At 42.1% G+C, this 26,373-nt stretch overlaps 1 protein-coding gene across 2 annotated transcripts; it reads right to left on the bottom strand.

Moving 5' to 3' along the window:
* Nucleotides 1-7,036: 7,036 nt before the first annotated feature.
* On the bottom strand, nt 7,037-25,867 carry LOC130453598 (zinc finger protein OZF-like). 2 transcript variants are annotated; one of them, XM_056797001.1, is made up of 5 exons: nt 25,757-25,867; nt 24,829-24,951; nt 15,221-15,347; nt 12,328-12,423; nt 7,037-11,478 (listed from the first exon to the last, which is right to left on the bottom strand). In XM_056797001.1, the coding sequence occupies exons 1-5, from the start codon at nt 25,826-25,828 to the stop codon at nt 10,037-10,039; spliced, it is 1,860 nt and encodes a 619-aa protein (XP_056652979.1). In that variant the 5' UTR covers nt 25,829-25,867; the 3' UTR covers nt 7,037-10,036. The 2 variants fall into 2 exon arrangements, with proteins under 2 accessions (XP_056652979.1, XP_056652980.1); XM_056797002.1 differs by lacking the exon at nt 25,757-25,867 and adding an exon at nt 25,410-25,565.
* Between the last annotated feature and the right edge of the window lie 506 nt (nt 25,868-26,373).

Raw genomic sequence — 26,373 nt, 5'->3', positions numbered from 1 at the left:
AAATCCAATCTTCACAATCCCCCTGATGATCATTGGGAGACTAGTCTTCCCATTGATCATTTAACAGAATCATCTTGTAGTCCTAAAACCTTCTAACTACAGATATATACAATATTTCAATTTCTAAGAGGAAATTACAATAGTTGGAGAGAAATAGACAAGAGACAAAGCAAAACCAATGTTTTGCTAGGCACATTGACAAAAAGCCAAATTTGGGGGCAATCCCCTTTGGCATAAAAGTGTATATTGACAATAAATTTCAATCCCCTTTTGTTCAATTGATTGCACCCAAAAGTTTATTCTGGATCTTCTTGATGGAGTATAGGTTTCTGTAAGCATTTTTCTTCAAAGAGTTCATTCTTCTGGATTCAAGAAGTTAGAAGACTTCTTTTGCTGAAATTCTTTCTCAAACAAAATTTTAAATATTGGATTTTTTCTAAAAATACAGTACAACCCCCCCTGAAGAGGATGTTCACCAATACCTGATTAACTCAAAATGGTTGAATTATGGGGTGTATGAGTCAATTGTCAAAAGAAAAAACCAAAAATATTAAATAAAAATAAATAAATGGAAGAAAAAAATTAAACTTTGAGAGAAAAACAATTCAAAATTCAAAATAAAAAAATCAAAAGCTATGTATATAAAATTTCTGAATTAAAAAATAAATTCAAGGCCCTTGTTATTGGGGTCCAATTAAAGTAATTTTCATGTCCTACAAGTCTGTAGGGGGAAAATTGCATTAATGTTGTATTTACCCATTTTAAGTCAGGACTACAGGCTGTTTCCATATCTTAAGAGAGAAAAATAAGACAAGATTTTTGTGTAAAGAAAGGAAGTGTCATTTCCTGGTCTGATATTTCATCATTACTCAGAGAGAGGGGAGCCAGAATAGCCAATTGTTAGATACTTTCATAGAAAGTATTTTATAAGGAGTGGAGTTCAAGGAGTCCTGCATCTTAACATATGTCAAGCGCTGCAACCTCGAGTCTCACACTAGGTTCAAGTCCTTTCATATTGGCATAGAAATTGAGTCTGGCTCAATGCTGGGCACTCAGGGGATACTTCATCAGTTCCTTTTGACTAATTTAAGGCAGCTGGGTGGTAAGTGATGGATTCAAAGTCAGGAAGGCTCAAGTTCGAATCCTGCCTAGTATGTGACTGTGGACATCTTGCTTAATTTCTCTAAACCTCGTTTTCCTCTTTTGTCAAATGGGGATAATAATAGCTCCTCCCTGCCAGGGTTGTTGTGAGGATGGAATGAGATGATAATTGTAAAATGCTCTGCCAGTCTTAAAGCACTATGGAAATATTAGCTATTATTACTAATTAACGGGTTGGTTCACCGACTGTGACATCAAGAAGGGACTGCCTTCATGCTGCAGATCTGAGTCACAGGGAGGGCCAGAAGCTCTCTTCAGATCACACAGCTGCCCCACGACATGGCTGGAATGAAAACTTGGGACTCCATCCAGCAGAGCATGGGAAAGCCAAGAGATTCAGAGAAGGAAAGAACACCCTCCACCTGTCTCTTTGAGTATGACGCTTCCACCTTCTCAGGAGAGCACCTTTGCCTTCCCAGAGAGGAAGTCCTTCCTTATAGTTGATCTCGTTCTCTCCTGCTAGAAAGCAAATGATTGAGAAATCTTCTGGAGTAGAAATGAACTCTTTGTCCCCTTTGGGTAAGAGGCAGGGGAGGATGTTGGCTAAAACCCCAACCGAAAGGATGCAGGTGAGATAGAAGGAGAGGTTTGACCTATCAAGAAAGGGTCAAGAGTGGGAGAGGCAAGAAAAAAGACAACTCCATCTCCATCTTGGGAGAGTCAGGACAGGCTAGAGCTCTGCTAGTCTAAGCTGGGGGAGGGCCTATCCAAACCCAGGCCATGGGAAGGGACCAAATACCTTTGGGCTAACAGACTGGAAGTTCAAAGGGAAAGTCTGGATCTCACAGCTCTCATCTCTTCCTTATCCTGGCTCTGCCACTCACCCCATTTCCTTGCCCCTTCCCTCCCTAGACATCTGTGTCATCTCCATCCTCATGCTCCTTCCCAAAGGACATCAGAGCAGAGACAAAGGAAATGGGTCCCCTAGATCATCCAGGCATAGACCACAAGGCCCCTCTCATTCTTGCTGTTCCTGTCCCTAATTTGCCAAAGTGAGCGATGTTGAGGTATGAGGGTTATAGCATCAAGGGGAAGGAATTTGTCCGGATAGTATAACTGAGGCACGGGGACTGTTCCCTGGGGTTATCCTGGGAGTCAGTGAATCTATAAAATATGTCTGGCTCCCCAGGCTTCCTGCTCCCACACAGTCATCTCCCTCACCCAGTTTGCCCTCTTCAGAAAATCCTGACTTTTTGTTCTTCAGGCCAGATGATGAATCACCATTATGGTATAGCCCAGTGAAGGCAAACCTTTTAGAGAACAAGTGCCCAAACTGCAACCCCAAACCCACTTATTTATTGCAAAGTGCCAATATGGCAATTTAACCTGAATACTGAGGTTTTCATTTAGAAAAAACAACTCACACATTAACATCTTTTGTCTTAAAAGAAAAACAGAGTAACAGAACTTTCAATGATACAAACAACTTTTTATTGAAAGGTAAAAGTTTGCATTTGGCATGCTTTTGAACAATTAATGTGACTTTTCCTTTTGTATGCATTCTGATAATTTGTCTAACCTTGGCTCATACTTTGTAAGTTTGAAAGCAACACATGCAGCACTCAGGTCATCTGTTAGTCTATTTCTGGTATCTGATTTGATAAAATTCAAAAATGAAAACAGCTGCTCACAAGCAGGAAAGCAACCCCAAGGGCTTTCATTGACTTAAAATTACTTGGCAGAGGGGACAGCTGGGTAGCTCAGTGGATTGAGAATCAGGCCTAGAGGCAGGAAGTCCTGGGTTCAAATATGGCCTCAGACACTTTCCAGCTGTGTGACCTTGGGCAAGTCACTTGATCCCCATCGCCTAGCCCTTACCACTCTTCTGCCTTGGAGCCAATACACAGTATTGATTCTAAGATGGAAGATAAGGGTTTAAAAAAATTATTTGGCAGAGAATTCCATACATTAAGGATTTCATTTTCAGAACTGTGCTGTCCTTTGTCATCCATTCTATCTTTCACACGTCATAGAACTTATTTTTCCAGATAGAACTTTCTTGAAATTCCAATAGCTCCATTTCCAGATTTCCCAAATCGAACCAGTATAAGTAGGAAAGATGAAGTTCTTCAAATCTAGCTTTATTGGGCGAGGAAAGAAATTGCAGGGTTGTCTCCCTCTCACAGAACTGTAAAAATCTGTTACTAAAATTCACCTTTGCAGCAGCTACAATGCTAGAAAAGTCCTTGTAGATTTCCTGATGGCTTGTAGGATTGTCTGCAAGTGTGATAGAATTTTCTAAATGAATTTTTAGATTTGGAAAATATTTCAACTGCCCACTTTCAAGGCCTCTTGACCTTGAATCTACAGCTTTTTCTCTCAAATGTTTTGATATCCCAAAACATCCTTTCTGCTGTTTTGCTTACATCTTGTAGTAGTGTAAAAACTGTAAAAACCACGAGGTTGGGAAGCCAGGCCATATCATTGAGCTGTAGATATTCCTGCCCTTTTTCATTCATAAACAGACTAATTTCATCCAAGCGGGCTACAAATCTCTCCAGGGTTCATCCTCTGCTCAGCCACTGGACATTATCGTACACAAATAAACAATTCTGCTGTGCCTGAACTGCCTCCAGAAGTGCTTGAACTGATGAAAATTCAGAGCACGAGCCATGATGTAATTCATTATTTTTGTGATCTCTTTGAGGTCATCGTCCAATTTTTTGCTGCTTTCCCTGGCACAAAATGCTTCTTGATGGATAATACAATGGAACTGAATGACTTGATGTTCTGATTCTTTAACGAAGAACTGTATGAAACCAGATGTTGCCCCCACCATAGAAGGTGCTCCATCACTAGTCATTGAAACCACTTTTTCTGGTCTTATGTCTTGGGACAAAAAACCCTCCATCACAGCATTGTAGACATCCCTCCCTCGTGTTCTTTCCGGCAAAGACAGCCGTTTCACCAGTTCTTCTCTCATGGTGTCACCAACAGTGTAATGCAAAATGACCGCTAGCTTTACGTGATTGCATCTGTGCTTTCAGTTACGTTAAGTTTGGCAACACTTTTGTGGTTGGTGTCAAAGAGCTGTCTGACACCTGATGGGCACATCATTACCCAGAATACATAATGCTTTTCCATCGTGTTCAATCGCTCCAAATGATTCTGTCCAGGCCTCTTCCACTATCTGCATTTGCTTTTTTTGCTGTCATCATTTTTGGGGTGTTCAAGTCTTGGAGTCTACAAAAAACACAAAATTTAAAAAAAGCGAAGCACTATTATAACTCTATCCCTATGCCGAAAAGAGCTAACACTAAAGAAATGGATATTCCCTGGATCAACGATCTACGGCAGTGATTCTCAGCCGGGGATCCTTTGGAATTTGCTGACCACCAGGGGAAGGGGGCAATGCTCCACTGACCACCAGCTTTTGACCTGCTCTGAAAAAGGCATCTGAGTGCATTTCCTACCTTTGCTTCACCTCCATTGTCCGTGCATTGGACGTACTTCTTGGGGAATTCGCATCAATAAGATGAAGTGGAGGTACAGGGCACATTTCCTATACACAGAAGGCATGCAGATCTCCATCATTCATACAAGCTCGCATTTTCCCACAAGCAGGAGCCCATTCTTATGGATGGTGGCCGATACAAAGATCCCCTGACAATCCCAGTATGATGAGTGCCATGTCTGTCCTGTCCTCTCCTAGGGCACACACACACGCCACAGAGAGCTGAACCCCACACACCCACCTATCCCAGCACCCCGAGATTGCACAGGTCATGTGATGTCAGGAAAACACAACCTGCTGCTGTGCAATGACACTGTAACCTTTTGTGTGTGTAATTGAAAGTCTGTTACCCTAAAAAACTACATTTCCCAGGAGCCCACTGACTTCCTGTCGTTATGTACTTCCTGTAGACAGGGGATATCAGGTAGTGATGTGGAGGGTCCTGACCTTTTTTGGCTTCCTGGCAAGAATGGTAAGTGTGGGGGGTTTTAACTGGCTGATTAGCCATGGGCACGTTGTTTTTTATTTTGTATCCCTTTATTCCTTTATTTATAATGATCATTAACAAATCTCTTAAAAATATAATATTTTTGTTATTGAGATTTATTTTTAATTTTTACATGTGTACAGGACACACAGGAAGGACAGACATCAAGAAGTGTGGCTGTCATTCATGCAATGGACAGTCATAGCTCTCTATGACAGAACTGATCCATAACCCAACCCCAGCAGTGAGTTCCCCAGGAAAATGACATGCTGGATGTAATTGAGGATGATTTGGGGATGGGATTAGATGGCTCATATAGGGCCAGTATCAGAAGATGTAACTGATTTGGGAAGGCCAACAGAACCAGTGAGTTGATAAACTAACAGATCCAATCCAGGCAGAGTCTGTCTTGAGGTAACAAACACAGACCACTATATAACAGGGATGGATATTGGATCTATTATGACAAGGAAGGTGAAAAGGGAATTTGGATAATCCTAAACTAATAACGACAACTAAAGCTCCCCCAGATCTAAATGTCTCATCACTGAGTCTTCACAGATTTGAGCTAACCTAATCCTTACCTATCTGTCTAAAGACCCCAGTCCATAATATAGATAAACCTACACTAACCCCAAAGCCCCCCTTTTGATGGTAATAGAGGTAGTGAGTTTTGGCAGTTTGGCAGGACAGGGCCCAGGGAGAGGTCTTGGATCCAGAAGGACCCCAGACCTAATCTTACAGACAGATGGCCCAGATGATTCAGGATCACATCAGGAAGCTCAGTAGATGACAATAAGCCAGCAGGTAAGCCTATAGGATGAGAAAGACAAGGTAGAAACAGCCACCAAGGGAAAGCAGTCAGTCCCTCCAGGTCAAACCAGAGAAAGACCCAGCTCCAACCTGTTAACTGTCTCACACTCTTTCCCCACCCCACCCCCAATTCTAGAATCTTTTCCCTGCATCTGCATCTCCCTGCAGATCCACCTTATATGCTCAAATCCTCTCTTCCTTATAATACAGGAAAGTGGGTGTCCCTCATTTACTGAGTAGGGGAGAATCACTGGTCCTCCACATCCCTTCAGTGTCTTTTCTGCTGGCCATCTGCTGGTGTTCTGTTGCTTCTTTTTACATTGTGAGCCCCTTAGGGACAGGGAGCGGTTAGAAAAGTGAAATATAAATACTGTCAATAACTAATATTGAGCGAGATTGCATTTATTTTTTTATGAAGCCAGCAGTATCCTAGTGGGATGGCTGCATCATGCTGTATTTCATGAACACTCACAGCTATGGGAGATTCTGCCTGCACTTCTTTTCCAATAGGATAGAAGCAATTCTGTGGGTTACCTTTTAGGTCATATAAAAATTAGTTTTCTGTGACATTCTTACAGATAAGCCTCCAGTGGGCAACAAGACAGGGCCAGTGGCACATATAGGTACTGCCAAGCCTGCACTGTGGCAGGAGCATTCTGATCTTCTCCAGCCTCAAGACAGGCTGCCAACTACCCCAATGCTTCTGGGGCATTGTGAGCTGCCCACCTTACTCCACCTAGGGGAGGGAGGAAGCACTCCCATTGAACTTCTGGGCAGGAGGGGTGGGTGATGTGGTCAGACAAATGTGGAGAGGCAGTAGGGGAGCAGCCCAGCTGCACTTCCCTCTGTGCTGCAGGGACAGCTCACTGGGTCCTTGGCATGAGTGCCCACAAAGAAGTCTCTGTGTGTTGACTCTGGCACACATGCCATAGGTTTGTCTTCACAGGTCTATGAAGTCTGGGCTATAGCAAAAAGACATTGGAGACATTGAATCTTATCTCCAGCATAACGTGTCCAATATATAGTCAAATATGAACTCAAGATGAAGCCCTTCCTATAATCACTCCCTGTACACCCCTTCATTCCTGAAAGAATATTGTTCACTACTGATCAAACAACTCTTCTTCTTCATCATTTCATATTTTATTTTTTGATGACAATTATGTGTAAAAACAATATCCAAACTTTTTTAAAATTTTGAGTCTTGGATTTTCCCCTCCATGCTTGAGATGTTAAGCAATCTTACATAAATTTTACATGTGCAATCCTATAAAACATTATCCCAAATTGATCCTTCTGTGGAACTTAAACAAAACAAAAAATTTTTTAAGTCAAAATTTTTTTCTTTGGTCTGGATTCAGACTCCATCGGTTCTTTCTCTGAAAACAGATGAAATCTTTTTTATTATGAGTCTTTTGTGATTATTTTGGCCCACTGTATTGTTGAGAATAGCTCAATTCACATTTCTGCATACAATATTGCTGTCGCAATGTGCAATGTTCTCCTGGTTCCACTAATTTCAGTCTCCATCAGTTCTCATCTTTCCAGGTTTTTCTGAGCTCCTCCTCCTCATGCATTATAAAGCAACAGTATTCCATTACAATCATGTGCCATAATTTACCCAGCCATTCCCCAATTTATGAGTTTCCTCTTACTTCCCAATTATTTTGTCACACCAAAAAGAGCAGCTTTAAGTGGTTTATTTTTAAAAAAATACTAATAGATAGATCCTTTTCCTTTCTGTTTAATGTCCTTTGGACATAGTTCAAAACTGCTCTCTAGAATGGTTGAATCATTTCCACAACTTCCCCAACAGTTCATTAGTATCTCGTTTTTCACACATCTCCTCTAACTCTTGTTACGTTCCTTTTGTCATAATAGTCAATCTAATAGAAGTGTGGTGGTCCCTCAGACTTAATTTGCACTTCTCTAAATAATAATCACCCTCCTCCTGAGGAAAACACGTACAACTTGAGCACATTTGTTAGGTTTTTCTGCACTATGAATCCTCTGATATGAAATAAGAGATGATCTCTGGCTGAAAGTTCTCCTACAGGGAGTCAGTTTGGAACTTGTCTGTTCAAAAGACATTTTCTCGTACTGAACAAGCTCTAGACTCTCCACTTTAATGCTTTTCTTCATTCATGTGCAATTAAATTAAACTCGGGTTCTTAATAATAAGAGAAGTAGAGAGAAAAGAAATCTAATTCTAACTGGCTATGTGAATGCTCTCTACATGGCTCCCTCAGCCACCTTTCTTTCGCTTGTCAATGTGCCAATTATAAGAGAAAAGTTATAAAAAGAGAAAAAAATCATATCCAGCAATGCAAAGGAACAGCTCAAGTGAGGGAAGGTCAAGGAAGATTCAAGATTCCAGGAAGGAACAGATGAATGGGGAGAATTCAAAACTGCCAACTTACTACTGGTCAGCTCTCTGCCAGTCGATGGTCCGAGAGGAGGACCTCTGAGATGGAGGATCCTTCTGGACACTGACTACCTTCCAGTGAACCCCTAAAACTCTCTGGTTCAAGCTGAAGACAAAAGTAGACTGAGACTTTATAGGAAGCTATCTGCTGAGATCTCTCTTCCCCCAAATTGTCCTGAACTTCAACTCATAGTCATATTGCCTTAGGAGGAAAGAGAAACCCAACACTGACCAAAGGAGGGTCAGGCAGACAGCCTGAACCCCTCAGGATTTGGGGGGCAGATCAGTTGCTAATCTGTAGGGATTCCTATCTCCCACTTTCCTCATCCAACACCCTCACTCTCTCTGCCCTGTGTGTTCTCAAGAATAAAGTGTTGCCATTTAGGTCAGGTCTGCCTACTTGCTGATATCAAAGGAGACTGAAGATTTGGGGAGAATCATACTGTTCCCCAAAAGGGAGAACTAGTTCTAGACCAGGGCTGAGGAGTGAACTAAATCTCAAAGGGAAAGAGAGAAGTTGGGATACTGGGAGGATCTAGAGGCAGGAAATTTACCTGCCTCTCAGCAAACAGCTGAGATCAAGAAGGGAGGCAGTGGGTCATTTCTCTAAGACTTTCTCCTCCAGTCCTTAACCTCTATCTCCCAAACCCAATCTCTGAGGAGACATATTCTGTCCCTCTAGAAGACAAATTGTGCTATCTTCCCCAAGGGGAAGAAAGGGGAGGATCAATCTCTTCCCTCTCTCCATTTCTTCAGTTCTCTCATCCTCTCTCCAGTTCCCCAATGTGTGTGTGTGTGTGTGAGAGAGAGAGACCTTTCTGGTCATATATCATACAATCAATTATTTTTTGTTTGCTTCCTCCTTTTTCTTTTCCTTCCTTTTTATCCCCAAATTGTTGCAATTCCCTTTATGTAAAGTGCAATATTTTATATACTTCCAGTAAGAGAAGCTACAAATGTGGAATGATTCATTGGGGAGACCTGACATGTTAATCTTCCAGAAACCCCAAATGCTGGTCTCCCAAAGAATCAAAGGTAAGATTATGTTAAGGGAACCCCCTCCCAGGATCATGTGCTGGGGTCCTACCTGTGTCCCAGTACTGCTAGCCCTATGTTATGTCAGTGCATTTCAGCATGGGTCATGGGTCAGTGACTTACGGGCTTGATCCAGAAATGAGGGGGAAATCCATCCGGGTAGAAAGGGAGAAAATAGAGGGGGTTCCAGATAGTGGGGCTCTCTATATTCTCTTGGGCAAGTGGTGAAAAGAAGGTGGCTAAGGGAGCCTGTGGCTAGTTTAGAATAGGCTTTTTCTCAATCTGCCTGCCTTATTCAAGTAAATACTAATAAACTCTATGGAAATTAAGGACTGTAGTTTAATTTAGTTATTAAAATGATAGCAATAAGCCTTTTATCCAAAAGGAATTCTTGCTTGGGAATAAGAGACGATTGTTGCCTAAAGGTCTTACCACATTGACCATATTCCTAAAGTTTCTTTCTAGTGTAGATCCTCTTATGTTGAATAAGCTAAGAGTGGCAACAATAAATTCAGTCTCACTCATGAGGTTTCTTTCCAGTGGGAATTTTCTGACATGAAGCAACTGTGGAACTTTATGTGAAAGCCTATCCAAATTGATTACATTGATAAAAGTTTCTCTCCAATGTGGATGCTCTAAGATTGCCCCTCCATGTGAAAGCCTATCTACACTGATTACATTCATAAGGTTTCTCTCCAGTGTGGATTGTCTGATATACAGCAAGATTGTCCCTGTGTGTGAAAGCCTTTCCACACTGTTTAAATTCATAAGGTTTCTCTCCAGTGTGGATTCTCTGATGTACAGCAAGATGGTCCTTCCGTGTGAAAGCTTTTCCACATTGTTTACATTCATAAGGTTTCTCTCCACTGTGGATTGTCTGATGTTTATCAAGATTACCCCTTCGTATGAAAGCCTTTCCACATTGTTTACATTCATAAGGTTTCTCTCCAGTGTGGATTCTTTGATGTTCAGTAAGAGGGCCCCTCCGTGTGAAAGTCTTTCCACACTGTTTACATTCATAAGGTTTCTCACCAGTGTGGATTCTCTGATGTAAAGCAAGATCACCCCTCCGTGTAAAAGCCTTTCCACATTGTGTACATTCATAAGGTTTCTCTCCAGTGTGGATTCTCTGATGTTCAGCAAGATTGTTCTTCACTGTAAAAGCCTTTCCACACTGTTTACATTCATAAGGTTTCTCTCCAGTGTGGAATCTTTGATGTTTAGCAAGATTGCTCCTTTCTGTGAAAGCCTTTCCACATTGTGTACATTCATAAGGTTTCTCTCCAGTGTGGATTCTCTGATGTTTATCAAGATCACCCCTCCATATAAAAGCCTTTCCACAGTGTTTACATTCATAAGGTTTCTTTCCAGTGTGGAATCTCTGATGTTTAGCAAGATTGCTCCTCTCTGTGAAAGTCTTTCCACATTGTGTACACTCATATGGTTTCTCTCCAGTGTGGATTCTCTGATGTTTATCAAGATCACCCCTCCATATAAAAGCCTTTCCACAGTGTTTACATTCATAAGGTTTCTCTCCAGTGTGGATTATTTGATGTCTGGCAAGAGAGCCCATCACTGTGAAAGCCTTTCCACAGTGTTTACATTCATAAGGTTTCTCTCCAGTGTGGACTATTTGATGTGAACCAAGCTCAGAGTTCTGACTGAAAGGTTTCCCACCTTTATTACTCACAGAGAGCACTTCTACACATTTACTTTTTGGATATCTAATGAGGCCTAAACTCCAACCAAAGGCCATTCCCCCTGGGTTACCTTGATATGTGGGCATTTCAGGTTTCTTAGGTGACTGAATAAATCCTACTTCTTCAGGAAAGCATTTGCTGTATTCACTATCCTGCCAACAGTCATTTCTTGAGTTCAATTTTATATACCGATTTAGGACTGAATATTGGCTGAATTTCTCTGCAGGTTCTTCGCATTCACAGTCACTTTTTGGATTTTTATTTACCTTGATATTAGAGTCATACATTTCTCTCAAAATAAAGTAACAGGGATCCTCATTCATGCATCTTTGGGGGCCAAATCCTTCCACAAAAAGGCTCAGCTTTGCAGACATCTCCTTCACTTCAAAATTAGCTTCTGCCTCTGAAGAAAACAAATAATGTTATAAACACAGAAGGAAGGAGGACACACACAGGAAAATATAAATTCTCTCTGATGGCAGATAGTAAACTGATTTTTATTCTTTTTCCCCAAGCCAAAAGGAGTTTTCAAACATAAACAAGCAGGACCAGTCTTTGGATACACCATTTGGTCATAACTGTAAGATGGATGATTTTAGAAATATTTTCACATACAATAACAATGAAATTTCACAATGTATCTGTGACACAGACAGGCCCAAGATTCTCATCATACTTTGCAATTCATGTCATGAGTAAAGAAAGAACAAGTGACCTGAACAACTTCCCTACAGCTAGACTACAACTCAAGCCCTATGCCTGAGCACGCTTTGCCCACAGTATTGGACAGACTTTCTCCATTGCCCTTTCTATCTTTCCTTTAAAAGTCACTTGTTGGTTATTCTTATTTTGTTGACCTCAGGTAACTTTCCAGATATTCTGTTCTCATCATCTTGGATGCACTATCACATGGTCATTCTTGGTAAATTTTATATGCTAAGCTGAGAAAAAACTTCACTTCTTTTAAGTCTCAGAGTTATTTTCAAAGTGAAATAGATGTTTTCTTCTTTTGTCTACAGATACAAAGATACTATGCCATTTAGTGCAGATATACTAAATATTCATCTTATCTTATGATCTACCACACATTATATCTCATACTCTATATCGAGTCCATCATCCATCTCTCAGGAAACAAACAGCATGATTCTGTATTGGTCTGCCAGACCTCAAGTCTAGCACTCCCTTTACTATAACAGATAAGAGTCTTTTGGGATAACAGACCTTATAAACCTGCTTTCATCTCACTCACCTGGACAGGAGCTCTTTGGGCCTTTATGCTCTAGTAGCCATAGTGATTCCTTTTGCTGAAAACAGGAGATAAAATCTTCTCTATGAACTGGAAGCTCTGGGCATAAGAAAGAAGGAAGAAATCAGGAGAGAAAAAAAAATATGGTCTTAATGGAAATGGGGCATGCAAACAAGGCCTATAGAATGGTTTCAGTGGTATTCACTGTTGGGGCATTTGCAGGAGGGCAGAGATCATGGAACCCATTTGCGATCAGAAAATTCCATCTTTATTTACCTCTTGTAATAGAAAGATAGGCACATTCCATAACCTCCATTATCTAAAAAATAAAGGGTGAAGGAGTAAGAGGTCAGAACTTGGAGTCAGAAAAACAAATTTAATCTGGCCTCAGAGATATGGCAAGTGGGTGCATCTGAGAAAGTTATTTATCCTCTCTTTGCCTCAGTTGCCTCAACTATGAATTGAGGACAGAATATTACACTCATAGGGATTATAATAGATACCACTATTAGGGGAATTATGGTAACAGGGAAGTGTTAGAGCCTTAAAACCAGAAAATAAACTAAGGGAAGACTGGATCTTGAGCACCTCCCGTTACCCTACTTCCTGTTCCCTTTTCAACAATCTTGCAGTGTTCTTCTCAGAAACAGTAAACTTAAAGATTTCCCCTAATAACTAAATCTCACAATCAAATCTTTAACTAAGAGGGATATTATTCTTTTAGGTAGAGGAGGTAAGGAGGGGAAGGAGTGAGAGGAAAATAGATTCCCCTAATCTTATAAATTATCCCTGTTGATTGAAGATTTGAGATATAAATTTGAATTTAAGAAACAAAGTTAGTTTCTCTAAAGAGAGATATTGACAGCAAAGAGGCTGACAGGTTTCTTTTGAGCTAAACCCAAAAGTCTTCTCAGCACTCAGTCTCATGAATATGTAATGACCAAAGAGAGTTTGTTTTCCACCTTCCCTTAAAAACAGCCAGAGAAGTGAGGTTCAAAACAGCTCAAACTGCTTAACTGCTCCCTTCAAGATTCCATGGAACTGTGACTCCATCTCAGTTGACTGGCAGTTCCCAAAGTTCCAAGCCTCTTGCTTTTTCTGCTGATCCATCTTGTATTTCCATTTCCTCCATTACAGGATGTTGTGAAATTAAAGATAATCATGAACTTATTTACCCAGTAGAGGATATAGAGCAGTTATTTGAAAATGCTTATGCTTAATCCTTTCCATTACATATCATCTGGCCAGGAATTTGAGGGAAGAAAGAAGAAGGAATAAGGATAAACTTGCTATACTAGATATAATTAGGGGCTGTGAGCTAGTTTTATACTTATTTTTAAATTTTATTTCCATATTGTTTATTTTTGTAAGTGAATAATCATATAAAGCCACAACCTCAAAACAAAAACCCAAATAAACAAGTGAAAAATTGTTTGCTTTCATCTGCATTCCAACAGTTCTTTCTCTGGGGGTGGATAGCATTCTTGGTCATAAATCCATCAGAATTGCACTGGATCACTGTATTTCTAAGACTGCTATCACAGTTGATCACTCTACAATATTATTGTTACTATGTAGAATGTTCTCCTGGTTCTGCTTATTTCATGTGTATCAGTTCATTTAGGTCTTCCCAGCTCTTTCTGAAATAATTTTGTTCATCATTTCTTATAGCACAATAATATTCCATCACCATCATATATCATAATTTGTTCTCTCTCTCTCTCTCTCTCTCTCTCTCTCTCTCTCTCTCTCTCTCTCTCTCTCTCTCTCTCTCTCTCTCTCTCTCTCTCTCTCTCTCTCTCTCTCTCTCTCTCTCTCTCTCTCTCTCCTCTCTCTCTCCCCCCCCCTCCCCAAAACAGTTTGGTACCACACCCTCTGTCTATGTATACTACTTCTAACTACTATACTAAGAAGTTGGTATCATGGTCTGTGGGCTGCGTGCTTCAAAAGCTACTGGTTTAGTCTCCTCTAGGGACTGCTAATGGCTTGCAGGGCTCAGAGAACTGGGAGCTACTTTGCCCTGAAGCTAGGGGATTCACCACAAGCTTGAACTGGTCAAGTGACTTTGGGGCCTTTGTGCCAGGCATTTGGATTTCAAGGGTTGTGCATGGGATGCATTAATGTAGACTTACGAAGTATCCTGGGTCTTGAAATTGGCTTCTGCCTAGATTTAGGACCTGGTGCAGTAGATGGAGGTATGTGGGGTAGATTGTCTACACTCCTCTGGGCTAGTTTTACTTCCAATTCTCCCTTATCCCCAGAAAGAGACCCTGTTTGACCTTTCAAGTTATTTTCCTCAGGAGAGTCATCCCACTCTAACTCATGTTCGTTCTGTGACACTAGTCATTTGGAAGCACTGTTTAAAGGTTTGTTTGAAATTCTCAGAGCAGTTCCAGCTTTTGATTCTGCTATGCCTTCCTGACTCCTTCCTGACTCCGCCTCCCCCATTTAATACTTCTTAACAAGAAATCCTTCCAAATGGGAAGGGGCTGCCTTGGCAGGTAGAAGGTTCCCTTCAATAACTACCTTCAAGGAAAATCTGTCTGGGTATTAACAAAGAATTTACACACAAAATTCAGGTCTAATTAGAGGCTGAACTAGATGAATTCTGAGATTAGCTACAGGAATGTAAATCTGTAACACTGGTTTAAGTTTTCACCTGAGCCTACCTAAAACAGAAGAGAGACTATTTCAGGACCAAGAAAGGAAAGTCCCAGCTTCCCATCACAGAATTCAAAGACTTTTTAATGAAAAATAGACAGGAGAACCCTGTGTAGAGATCAGCACTTTGGCTTTTTAAATCACTAACAAAGGCTTAAAATCTTATACATTTGGCATGGGATGAAGACACTCCCTTTATGATAGATTCAGAATTAAGAGAGGAAATGGTTCTTACCCATAGAGAGTAGATTCTGCACATTCTCCAACATGACCTCCCTATACAGTTCTTTCTGAGAATGATCCAACAGGCACCACTCCTCTTGGGTGAAGTTCACAGCCACATCCTTGAATGTTATTGACCCCTAAACCAACAACAGTCACAAGATTTAGAGCCGAACCTTCAGAATTCATCTAGAATCTCCACCATCAACTGACTGGAGGAAACTAGGCACAAGGGATTTACCCCAAACTCCTCACCCTGAAGTGTCAGAGCCAGCACCGGAGACCAGTCATTCAGAGAGAGCTTAATGGAACATATTCAAAGGCATTTTGTATCTGAAGTGAGAATCATGTTGGAAGAGTAAAAACATGGCAAAATGTCTTACTCTGAAATGCTTTTCCCTATGGAATCAAGAAGAGGGTATGTGCTCTCTGAGGGAGGTAGGAGATTCTGTGGAGGAGAAAGAGAGCAGGTGATCTGAAATCCCTCCTCATCACAAGTGGCAGAATTGATCTGGTAAAAACATATTTTGAAGTTTTTGAGAAGGTACCACGTCACATGTATTTGAAGAGAAAAATATTACCGTGATTAATGAGGAGAAAACAGAAAAAGGAATTCTCCATTTAATTTCCTAAAAGGCTAAAATACTCTTATTTAGATGAAAGCATAAAGAACATTCCATAGAATCATATGGGATCAGACTGATTCTAGCTAAGTGAATAAGAGCAGTTCGGTGTTACATTGAGAATATGGCAAAACACTGGGTATGATGTGCTGTAATCAAAACATCCTGTCATTGCTATATGATGAATGTCATTTGTGACTAGAACATATTCAAAACTTTTATACTTAGTTACACAGAACAAAGAATAATTATGATGAGGAAAGGAAGGGGTGTTCATTTTTTAAAAATATAAAATTTTATTAACTGGAGTTGGGGATTGAGCTAATTCTTAAGACATTGACCGTATAATAACAGATTTGCTTGAGAGGAAGAATTTCTTCATGTTAAATTAACTTATTATTTGACTGTTAATATAATGTGGTCAGTTGACTCTCTACAATTTAAAAGAAAGATAATTCTCTCCTCTAGCAGAGGTCTTTTGTGTATGTTTCTCTCTCTCTGTCTAATGTCCTTATCTCTCTCTCTCTCTCTCTCACTTTCTTTATCTATATTTCCCTGGTGAGCTCACCACTTAGTCCCTTCCCTAGACATCCTCTGACATCTTAGATTCAGAAATAAGCACTGAGGAGACCTCAACTCTTCCCACATTACTACATCACAGAAGAAGTGGGTCCTTGTCTATACAGGTAATGTATCAGTCTATGCTTTCCCCAGCCTTGTGGGCTGGCCTAGCACACTCTCAAAATGGGTCAAGGATCACCATGTCTTGGTGAAGGAATACTACTGTGCTGTAAGGAATGATGAACTGGAGGAATTCCATGTGAACTCGAAAGACCTCCAGGAATTGATGCAGAGCAAAAGGAGCAGAACCAGAATATCAGAGACTGATACACTGTGGCACAATCGAATGTAATGGACTTCTCTACTAGCAGCAATACACTATCCACATTCAGAGAAAGAACTGTAACATATGATTGATCACATGATTGGGGGATATGATTGGGGTTTTGGCTTTAAAGGTAACTCTATTGCATTCTATTGCAAATATTAATAATATAATTAATAATAATATGAAATATTATAAAATAATATGAAAATAGGTTTTGAACAATGATACATGTAAAACACAGTGGAATTGCTTGTGAGCTCTGGGAGGGGGGAGGGAAAGAACATGAATCATGTAACCATGGGAAAATATCCTAAATAAGAAAAGGATCACCCTTAATTCTTTCAGTTTAAAAAAAGGGAGGTTGCCCTCTAGTTTCATAAAATTGGGGGGAAGGGACACTAAATCTGTTGTTTTAACTTTGGTCAGGCTAAAGAGATATTTTTATTCTAGAAAAATAATACAATTCAACATTTTCAAAAACATTTTATGGAAAACAAAAAATCTAAGCCTAGTCCTGCAACTATGGAAACCTGGAGGACAAGGGTCAAAAGGAGAAGTTAAGAGGCAGGCTGAGTAATAACTGACAAGTCAGTGGCCGGATGTAACATTAACAGGCTACTTGGCAGAACTCTTCTCCTTTTCCATATTGCTCCATGGAAAACCCAGGCTACACCTGGTATTAGATGTTCTTCTATTTCACTCCTTGACCCATTCCCTGCTTTTCAGCCTGGAATGTCCCTGGGACACCCAGGGGAAGAATGGTCTGTAGAAAGGTTGAGAGTTTTCAAGCATGGGAGGACACAATTCCCCAGACCCTCAATCTAGACTCTTGTGAATTTTAGAATTACTCCACCCTAATTAGACATACTCTAGGGGAAGATAAAGTTGTAAACGCCTGATTGAACAATGAAGGTACTTAACTCATACCTTATAGGGAAGCTAAAACTTAAGCTAAGTCTATTTTTAGATCTAATACAAAAGGGTGTTAAGTACCAATAAAGGTTAAATTAATCACAAAAAGGTCAAGTAACTCACAAATGGTAAGCTTAACAAAGAAGTGTGAAGTACCTCAGAAGATATAATCTAACCAGAGAAGGTGAGAACTAAAGAATAGGCAGTCTTGGAAAAAAGCGTCTACTGTGATTGGTAGATGTGAAAATTTAGGGGAGGTGACATAAGAGAAAATTTCTTTAAAAGGAGGCTAAAAAAGTCAGTCCAGGCAATTAAATTCAGTTTGGAGTGCAATTGGATTCGGAGTTCAGTAACGTCAGGACTGGAACTCAACCTGAAGGATCCCCCTCGGACAGCTTCCTGGAGAGATGGTCTCATGGCGAGTGATAAGACTGACTCCCTTTCCCTTAGGCTCAGGGAGGCCACTTTGGCCAAGGCCTTTAACTACTGCCTGGCTCAGCCTGAGCCAGAGTAGTTTAATTCTTTCTCTCTCTCTCTCTCTTTTCCTTAACTCCTTCTCTCTATATTAATTAAAATCACCATAATTCCCAGCTGACTTGGGTATTTTATTATTTGGGAATTTTCCCTGGCAACCAATTATTTAGATTTCAAATCACAAAGCTAAAATTATCCTTTACAAACCTGAAACCCTACAGGGGCCATTCCACTATCCTCTGCACCCATCCAGGGGCTATTCCACTCCCTTGCCAATAGCTTTTTCCAACCCTATGGCTACACTATGTAGACACCTTCATGTCTTGAGAGGAATGGGTCTGAGCTGCAATTCTTCGGGCCTGAACCAGCATTCTCTCTCATGCAATAAAATTCTTCCACAACAGTAGCAGGGGCAGAGAGCAGCCCCTGGAGCCAGGTCTTGGAGGGATAATTGCTCCTGACCTATCTGAAGGGCATTCAAAGAGTTTAGACAGGAAAGAGGAAGCCCAGTGGATACAGCGGCCACCACCACTAGCAGGGGCAACAAAAAGGTCCTCATTCAGATATATTTAGAACCAGAAGGCAGAAAGATTTCAATCCCAAAGGAAAGCAGAGAAATCTGGGCTCAAAAGGAAGAATGTGATGAGATATCAATTGAAAGGAAAAAAGACAACTTCTTGTTTTGAACTCATCTACTCTGGGTTGGTCCTTGTAATTCCCACTGCCTCACCAGTCCTGTCTCTGAAGTCCCAAGATCACAGCTGTCCTCCAATGGCACACAAGGTCAGGACCTCAGGACCCTGGCTGCCTCTCCATCCCAAACTCTGCCCTCTATTATCTGGAACGCCACTACTACCAGAATGACCCCTCTTCAGTCCAGACACCTACCAGCCATCTACATCATCCTAGGGCTTGATATTCCACCTGGGCAGCCCCCTAAAAGGCTGGTTACCCAGGTTACCCCTACTCTCTCTCCCACTCTTTATATTTCCTTCCATACTCTTTAAGAATAGTGACACTGGACTCTTGTTCCTCAGATGAAACTCTCTATCTACTGACCTTGCATTTTCCAGGGCTCCTCTGCCTCCTTCCCCAGCCTTCACTACTATCCCAACTAGTCTCTGCCTTCTCAGTGTACTGAATTCCTTCAGGTATAGACAAAAATCTCATTTTCTGCAAGAAATCTTTACTGACCCACCTTCTTTGTTTGATTTACTACAATTTATCTTATACATATTGAAAGAAAAATTGTTTTATTGCCTTTATATTATTGATCATGAAACAAGTGATCACGTATAATCCTTTAGATAAGTAACTGCAATTATAATTTTTGAAAGTTAGATCCATTAAAAAAAATAAATAACATTCAAAAAGGGGGCAGCTGGGTGGCTTAGTGGATTGAGAGCTAGACCCAGAGATGGGAGGTCCTGGGTTCAAATCTGGCCTCAGACACTTCCTAGCTGTATGACTCTGGGCAAGTCACTTAACCCTCATTGCCTAGCCCTTACCACTCTTCTGCCTTAGAACTAATACACAGTATTAATTCTAAGATGGAAGGTAAGGGTTTAAAAAAAAAGTTAGACCCAGTTATTCCACTAATTGTGTACAAGATATCAAGTATAACAGAATATTATAGCAATTAATGATATTGAAGAATTCTGTTGAAATAAAAGCTTTAGGTCTGTATAGCTACCTAGTGAAGCTAAAAACCATTCAGGAGTTCTGGGTTCATTAGAAAAGGTGAGTCTTCAGCTGGACTGAAGAGATCAAAACAAGCATGGTATGTTCAGGTATCGTTTGATCCTTTGAAGATTTGTGCCAACTATAATAAGCTCTATAAAACACTGTGGCCTAAAAAGGTTATTATACTTGAGCTCAGAATTATGGCTCAGGCATTTCTTATTTTTATAGTTTTGTCAATTTGAGGGAATTAAAGAAAAGATTCAGAATTGAGATCCCTTAAGAAAAAGTTCTGGGGATGCTCAGCAGCTTTCCTTTTGGGGAGACTTTTTAAAATCCTCATTAAAGATCCCACTTTGAGCTGAGGTATGTCATCTCTTAAGGGTTGATTTTTCTCATGGGCTATTTTGTGTCATCTTGTCTTGTCAGTGTATATTGTTGTTAGTACCTGTTTGTTATAATTTCTAGTGAGCCATGTGCAGGGTCATAGAAAGAGGCCCAAAGGGGTGGTCTTGTGTCTCCACTAGAGTTGGATGGGCTTTGTCTCTACCTAGGTGCTTTCTATTCCTTCTCAGAAGAGAAAATTTGTGTAGGGATTTAGATTTTGATAATATAGAAATTAGAGTCAAATTACCTTAACAACTGGCTACACACACACACACACACACACACACACACATATTTTATTTAAATGCTTTCAAATTTTTTAATAAGATAAGCTAGCTTTATGATACAGTACTGTTAGAAATATATTGTATATAAATTTCTAAGTAAGCGTCTTATGGAACAGGAAGGAAACCTTAAAGAAATCTAGGCTACTGAGCTGAGAAGCCTGTAATAAAAGTTTTGAGACAGGAGACAAGTGTTTTGGTCAAATACTTCACTTAAAGTGATTAAGTCAGTAATAAGTTAAAATCCTAGGCAGAATTCTTTGAAAAGCCCTCCCAGGAATGGCTAAAGGCCCACAACTCCATTATATTAGTAACAAACTCTGTGCTGGGGCAAAGGCAGGTGCACGTGCCCACAGAAAGGACCCTCTCTGGCACATATGCCATAGTTTTGCTACCATGGACCTGGGACAGTGATGACAAACCTTTTAGAGATGGAGTGTCATGCTCCACCTTTTTATCCCACACAGGGGAGGGAGGAAGCATTCCCACTGGGCTACTGGGCAGAGGGGCAGCTGAAATGAGGAATGTAGATAAGGGGAAGGGAGTGGCCTGAGCACTCCACTCCCCTCCAGCTTTGCCACCTGTGAGCCACCCACCTTACCCACTGTGCACTCCCACTGGGCTGTTGGGTGGGTGATAGGAAAAAATGTCGCCAGGCACAGGGGAGAAGGGAGCAGCTCCACCTGATTCCCTCTGCCTTTCTAGTAATGAACTCTGTGAAGGGGTCAGGGGTGGCCAAGTGCCCACAGAGAGTGCTCTGCATGCCATCTTTGGCACTGGTGCCATAGGTTCACCATCACTGACCTAGGACATCTGAGATGGAGTTTCTTGACAGAGGAGGGACTACTAAATTGCTGATGTTGATTAATGTTGTCAATTGCCATTGTATGACCTTTGCTTTCTGGATTACTCTCTCTGTACACTCATTTCTTGTGTTTACAAGCTGAGAGAATAAACAGGAGATTTACATCATAGTGATACCTTAGGCCAAATCCCACCTTAGCTGGCCTGATATTTTATCTTTATTTCTCTAAGTAAAAGGAATTTGTGTGATGAAACTTTCTGGTTTTTCTTTTGGTGATGATTAAAAAAAAATCTGGTACTCTTTCATTTGATTCTTTTGGAACTTTCTCCTGCTTTTGTCTTGCTAACAACTTCCCCTTGAGTGACTGTACAATCTGAACCTTCCCAAGTTGGAATTGAAGTTTTTGTCAAGTCTGCAAAGAGATATTCTTCTTTCTGCTTTGTTGGGTTAAAGACAGTTAAAGGAACCCCAACTTGTGTGCTCCAAGTGAGTAAGTTCTTCACTGGCAAGAGGATTTAACTCATGTTTTCTCTTTTACAATCCTGCCCATGGTAAAGGTTGCTGCTCTAATAACTTTGGACATTTTCAGAAGAAATCTTTGCTCTCTATACCTGGGCTCCCAGATAAATGCAAGTCATTCCATCTAAGGATGTAAGTGGAATGGGGTTGAGTCCTGAACCTCTACAGCCTACTCCAGACCACCAACAGCAACAGCATCCCTGTCAACTCATTCTAAGTGGCTGTTGGTATCTCAGAGCAGCTGATGCCCATTTAAAGGAAGCCTAACATTGTTCACACTGTGCCCTGGAAAAAAGGTTGCCAGTGTTAAATTCATTTATGTAAAACTCATAATCAGGTGTATTTATCTGATGCTTTTAAAAGTTTGAAAATTTTTAAAAGGAAAGCTAAGACTCTCTACAAAACACTTAAGCATCAGTCAAAGGCAAAGCCATGAATCAAAACATGACATTGATAGAAGAGAATGTGGATCTGACTTCAAAATAATGTAACCTGATTATTACTGAACATAGATCTGTGTTCTGTATCCTGGTCAGAGAATGCCTGTCCTGGATTGCACATACTCTATAAAGTACCCTCTGTATAAAGAAATTCTAATCAACATACCTCTGAATGTCTTCACAGTGTACTGACCAAGGGGGAATTGTTCATTGCTATCATATCACAGATCACAAACTATGAGATCACATACGATCCTTTAGCTAAGTCACCACAATGACAATTGTTAGAACGAGTTAGGCCCATGTAAGACATTAACTTTGTTACATCATGTAGCAGACATCCATTATAATAGTAGAACATGGGCTGCAGTATTGGAAGCGATGGAGTTTGGGGTATCAGAATATTAAAACAAATCATGACATCTAAGACTTCTGTGGGAGAAATAAAAACTCTAGAGCTATGTAGTCCTCTCTGGAGGCTAAAGGCCCTGCAGAAGGAGCCAGGCTCACTGGGAATGGTGAGTGAATCATTGGCCTGAGGAGATCCAAGGAAACAACTTCATCCAGGTACTGTTTGAGCCTATGAAGATTTATGCCAACTCCAGGTTCTCTGAGGATCGTGGCCAAGAGAGGCTTCTCTGATCTAAGCAATCGGAGAACTCTGGAGGATTTGGTACATTTTTTTCTCTTAACCTTGTACTGAACTAAGGACTTGAGACCAAATGTTCTAATGGCACTGTGCATTTCTTAATGTCCTCTGTACCTTCCAGCCTGTTAATGACTTTGCTAATTATCTGTCAAACATCCATAAAACACCCAGCCCTATGTCTCTGTGATTATTTATTACAGCTTTCATTTACCACAATTAAAGTTTGGATCTTCAGCTCAGAAAGATGGTCCAGAGACTTCTCTGTTTCTTCAATATTTTCCATGAAGGAGATAAACATTGATGAACTGCAGGAACCAACCAGGCAGGGCAGATACAGGGGGTCTCACAGGTAGAGCAGAGCCAGGGAGTCATACAGGTCACATGGCTGCCCTATCCCTGACTGACTTTCCAAGAACAAGAAGTTCTCTTTGATGCTCTTCCTGCAGGCCCCCACTTCACTGGCTCCCACCCAGGAGGCCTGCTCTCTTCCCTGGGGCAGGCCTCCTAAGCCAGCCCAGCTCGTCTCCCTCTGTCCATCTTGATGCCAACCCCTTCTAGCCCCTTTCCTCCTTGAGCTGGGGAAGCACAATCCTACCTTTCACACTCCCATTCCCCAGCACCTACCACTGAGGCTCTCCTGTAGCTAGTAGGAAATGGATATCAGAAGAAATGTGGGAGAGAACTGTGAAGATTGGATTTAGCTATCTCCTGATTATAACGATGAAGGTACTTAGCTCTTCCTTTATAGTGAAGCTAGAATTGTAAGCTACAACACAAAAGAAAAAGGTCTTTGAATAGAGGAAACAAAGACTGAAGGACAGACAGTCAGTCACCCGGGGTTGGAGTGAAGGATGGAAGAGTGACTGGAAGACTGACAACCAGACTTCTTTTTAGACTGTCACCGTTGGTGAGTGAAAAGCTGACTTAGTGGACTTGCTTTTCTCTTCCCTGGGATGGGACTTAGAAATTCTAACTGACTTAGTGACCCTGCCTTTCTGGAGGCATGAAGCCTCCAGGTAAGGCCCATCTTCTTGAGACTCTCTTCCCTTGGCTGGGGCTTAGAAATTCTAACTGATATCAGAAAAAGCCAGAGTTTTCTCTCTCTCTCTCATTCCTTAATATCTTCCTTCTATTGTAAATATTGTAAATCAACTACCATAAATTACATTTACTTTAGTAGTTCTTTTTGGGATTTAGAAATTAAATCCCTGGCGACCACCTAATTAATATATTATCAGTCCAACCACAATTAAATATAAAAGAACATAAATGACTGCCCTGGATTCTACCTTGGCTGTGAGGATAGAATAAGGTTCAGGATGTCCTCAGCAGCACCTACCCTGCCCCTCACCCACTTCTTTTTTACTATTCCTAATAAAGAACAAAGGGCCTCCTGAATGTTGACCCACTCCCTGACCAAGGAAACAGGCAATATGTCCTCTGGCCTAGAAGAAGGAGCTTTACTGGAGACCTCAGCAGACCTTCTAGTCTTGTCTTGGAATTCCCATTCCTTTCCTTCTGCTAAAAATGCACCTTTTCCTATCTGTGCCCTAACCTGATCTCATCTCAAACTTCTTTCAAAGCCTCCTTGGTAGGCCTGACTGACCTGTCCAAACCCTGGGTCCTAGAGGTCAGTAGCATAGACTGTCCCTTCCCTGGAACTGTGGGACACATGGCCATCTCCCTCTGATGAGGGTGTCACACATGAGAGTAGATGAATAAAGGACAGCACTTGTTCCTGTCTAGAATCTGGCCTGGCTCATTCAAGCAGGGGCTACTAAGGCCCTGGAAAACTCCAGAAACACAGTGTATATGGGGGCAGCCAGGGTTGACTCTTGAGCTCACACTGAGGACAAGCAGTGATGGTGCCCTTGGAGGCTTGGGAAAGACACAGGTCTTAGTTCTACTGGATTCCACCTTGGGGAAACTTGGTCAGGGCTGGGGATGGACTGCACTCACCTGGGATGGGGGCCTCTGGGTCCCGGGGGTCATTCCCTCTGGCTCTGGGGTCTCTGCTTGGGTCAGACTGTGGTCCTTCAGGGAGTGGGAGCCCCAAGATGGGGAAACTTCCTCTTTGTACACCTGTGGGGAATTAGAGAGGGGGAGGGCTCAGAGGAGCTCCCAGGGTCCTCCAACAGGAGGGGCCAGGGAGCCTCAGGCTTGGAAAGGACTTAGACTGGACAGGAAGAAGACTTCCCATCCCCTCTGGAGCCATAGTTGGTTTCATTCAATTCAGAAACTGCACTGGGTGGAAAGGATGGATTGAGGGAGACTCCTAGGAAGAGTGGTTCCTGGGGAATGGGGGAGGGGGGAGACGGCCATTTGATGGGGGTTGGGAGGAACGACGTGTGGGTATTTCTTCGGTGCCCAAGTGCAGAGCTCCTTGCAAGGCATGTGGGCACAGGCATGCCCCCTCTCTCCAACCAGGCTCACATTGGCGGCTTCTCCCCTTGACATATTCTGACCCTTTCTGTTTCCTTTGGGGAAGGGTCAGGCCCAGCTCCTCCCTCCCCTCCCCCCCTTACGTCCCGTGACAACACCCCTCTCTCCCAGCAGTCTCCTGGCTGGAGGGGGGCTCCTCTCCTCTCCTCTGGGGGAGGGCAAAGCCCCACCACGGATCCCGGTTCAGAGAGAGCCGCCCTGGCCTGACAGGGCCACTTCTGTGTTTATCCCTTTCCTACACTACACCGTCCCGCCCCGCCCCGCCCCTCCTCTCCGGTCGCACATGTGCACAGTCTTCAGCCCGCACTCCCAGGCTCAATAACCCGGAACTGGTCCACCCGGGTCTTCCTGCTCCCTAGGAGTTAAGGAGCAGAAAGTCTCCTGCTCCAGAGCAGGGAGCCTGGGGACGCCTCTGCCCATTGACTCCCTTCTCTCCTCCTCTCACCCAGCAAAGGTCCAAGCACCACGCAAGTGGCCTCTCCGGGAACAGTGACTGCCCACAGGAGAGTCCCAGCATGTCTTGAGGCTACTAGAGAGGGAGGAGCTAAGACTAGGGAGAAATAAGAAAACAAGAATTCTGGGAAACGTAGTCCTCCACGGAAGGAGGGTCCAGGCCTGCATGAAGTCAGGTCACAGGCCTTCTGGGAAATGGAGTCCTCATGCCCCTGGGCCCCTGTGTTTAGAGCCCTGTTAAGGGACGGGCTATACACTAATTGTCCCTCGGACGTGCGGGGCTTCAGTCTTCAACTCCTCACCCCCATTTCCTCTTTCGGCCACGCCCTGTCCCTTCTTTAGCCGGAAGCCTCCTCAGGATACGGCCTGGCACGCCACAGGTGTCTAATTGATGGGCTGATCACTCAATGGATCCATGTGCCCCCCCCCCCCCCCCCCCCCCGTGGCCTGGGGAGGTGGGGCTAGGATCCCCCCTGTTTAAAAAGAAGGAAACTGAGGCAGAGGGCAGCAGCTCTCTAGGCCCAGGCCTCCCTCCCACAGGTTCCCTGCCTCCAGGGATTTTTGTGAGCATCCTGCTGTTCCTTCTGTTTTTGAGGGGACCTGGGGGGC

The sequence above is a fragment of the Monodelphis domestica genome, chromosome 4, assembly GCF_027887165.1.
Source record: "Monodelphis domestica isolate mMonDom1 chromosome 4, mMonDom1.pri, whole genome shotgun sequence".
NCBI classification, from domain to species: domain Eukaryota; kingdom Metazoa; phylum Chordata; class Mammalia; order Didelphimorphia; family Didelphidae; genus Monodelphis; species Monodelphis domestica.
The sequence above is the reverse complement of the archived record's forward strand: the minus strand, read 5'-3'. Positions and strand labels throughout refer to the sequence as shown.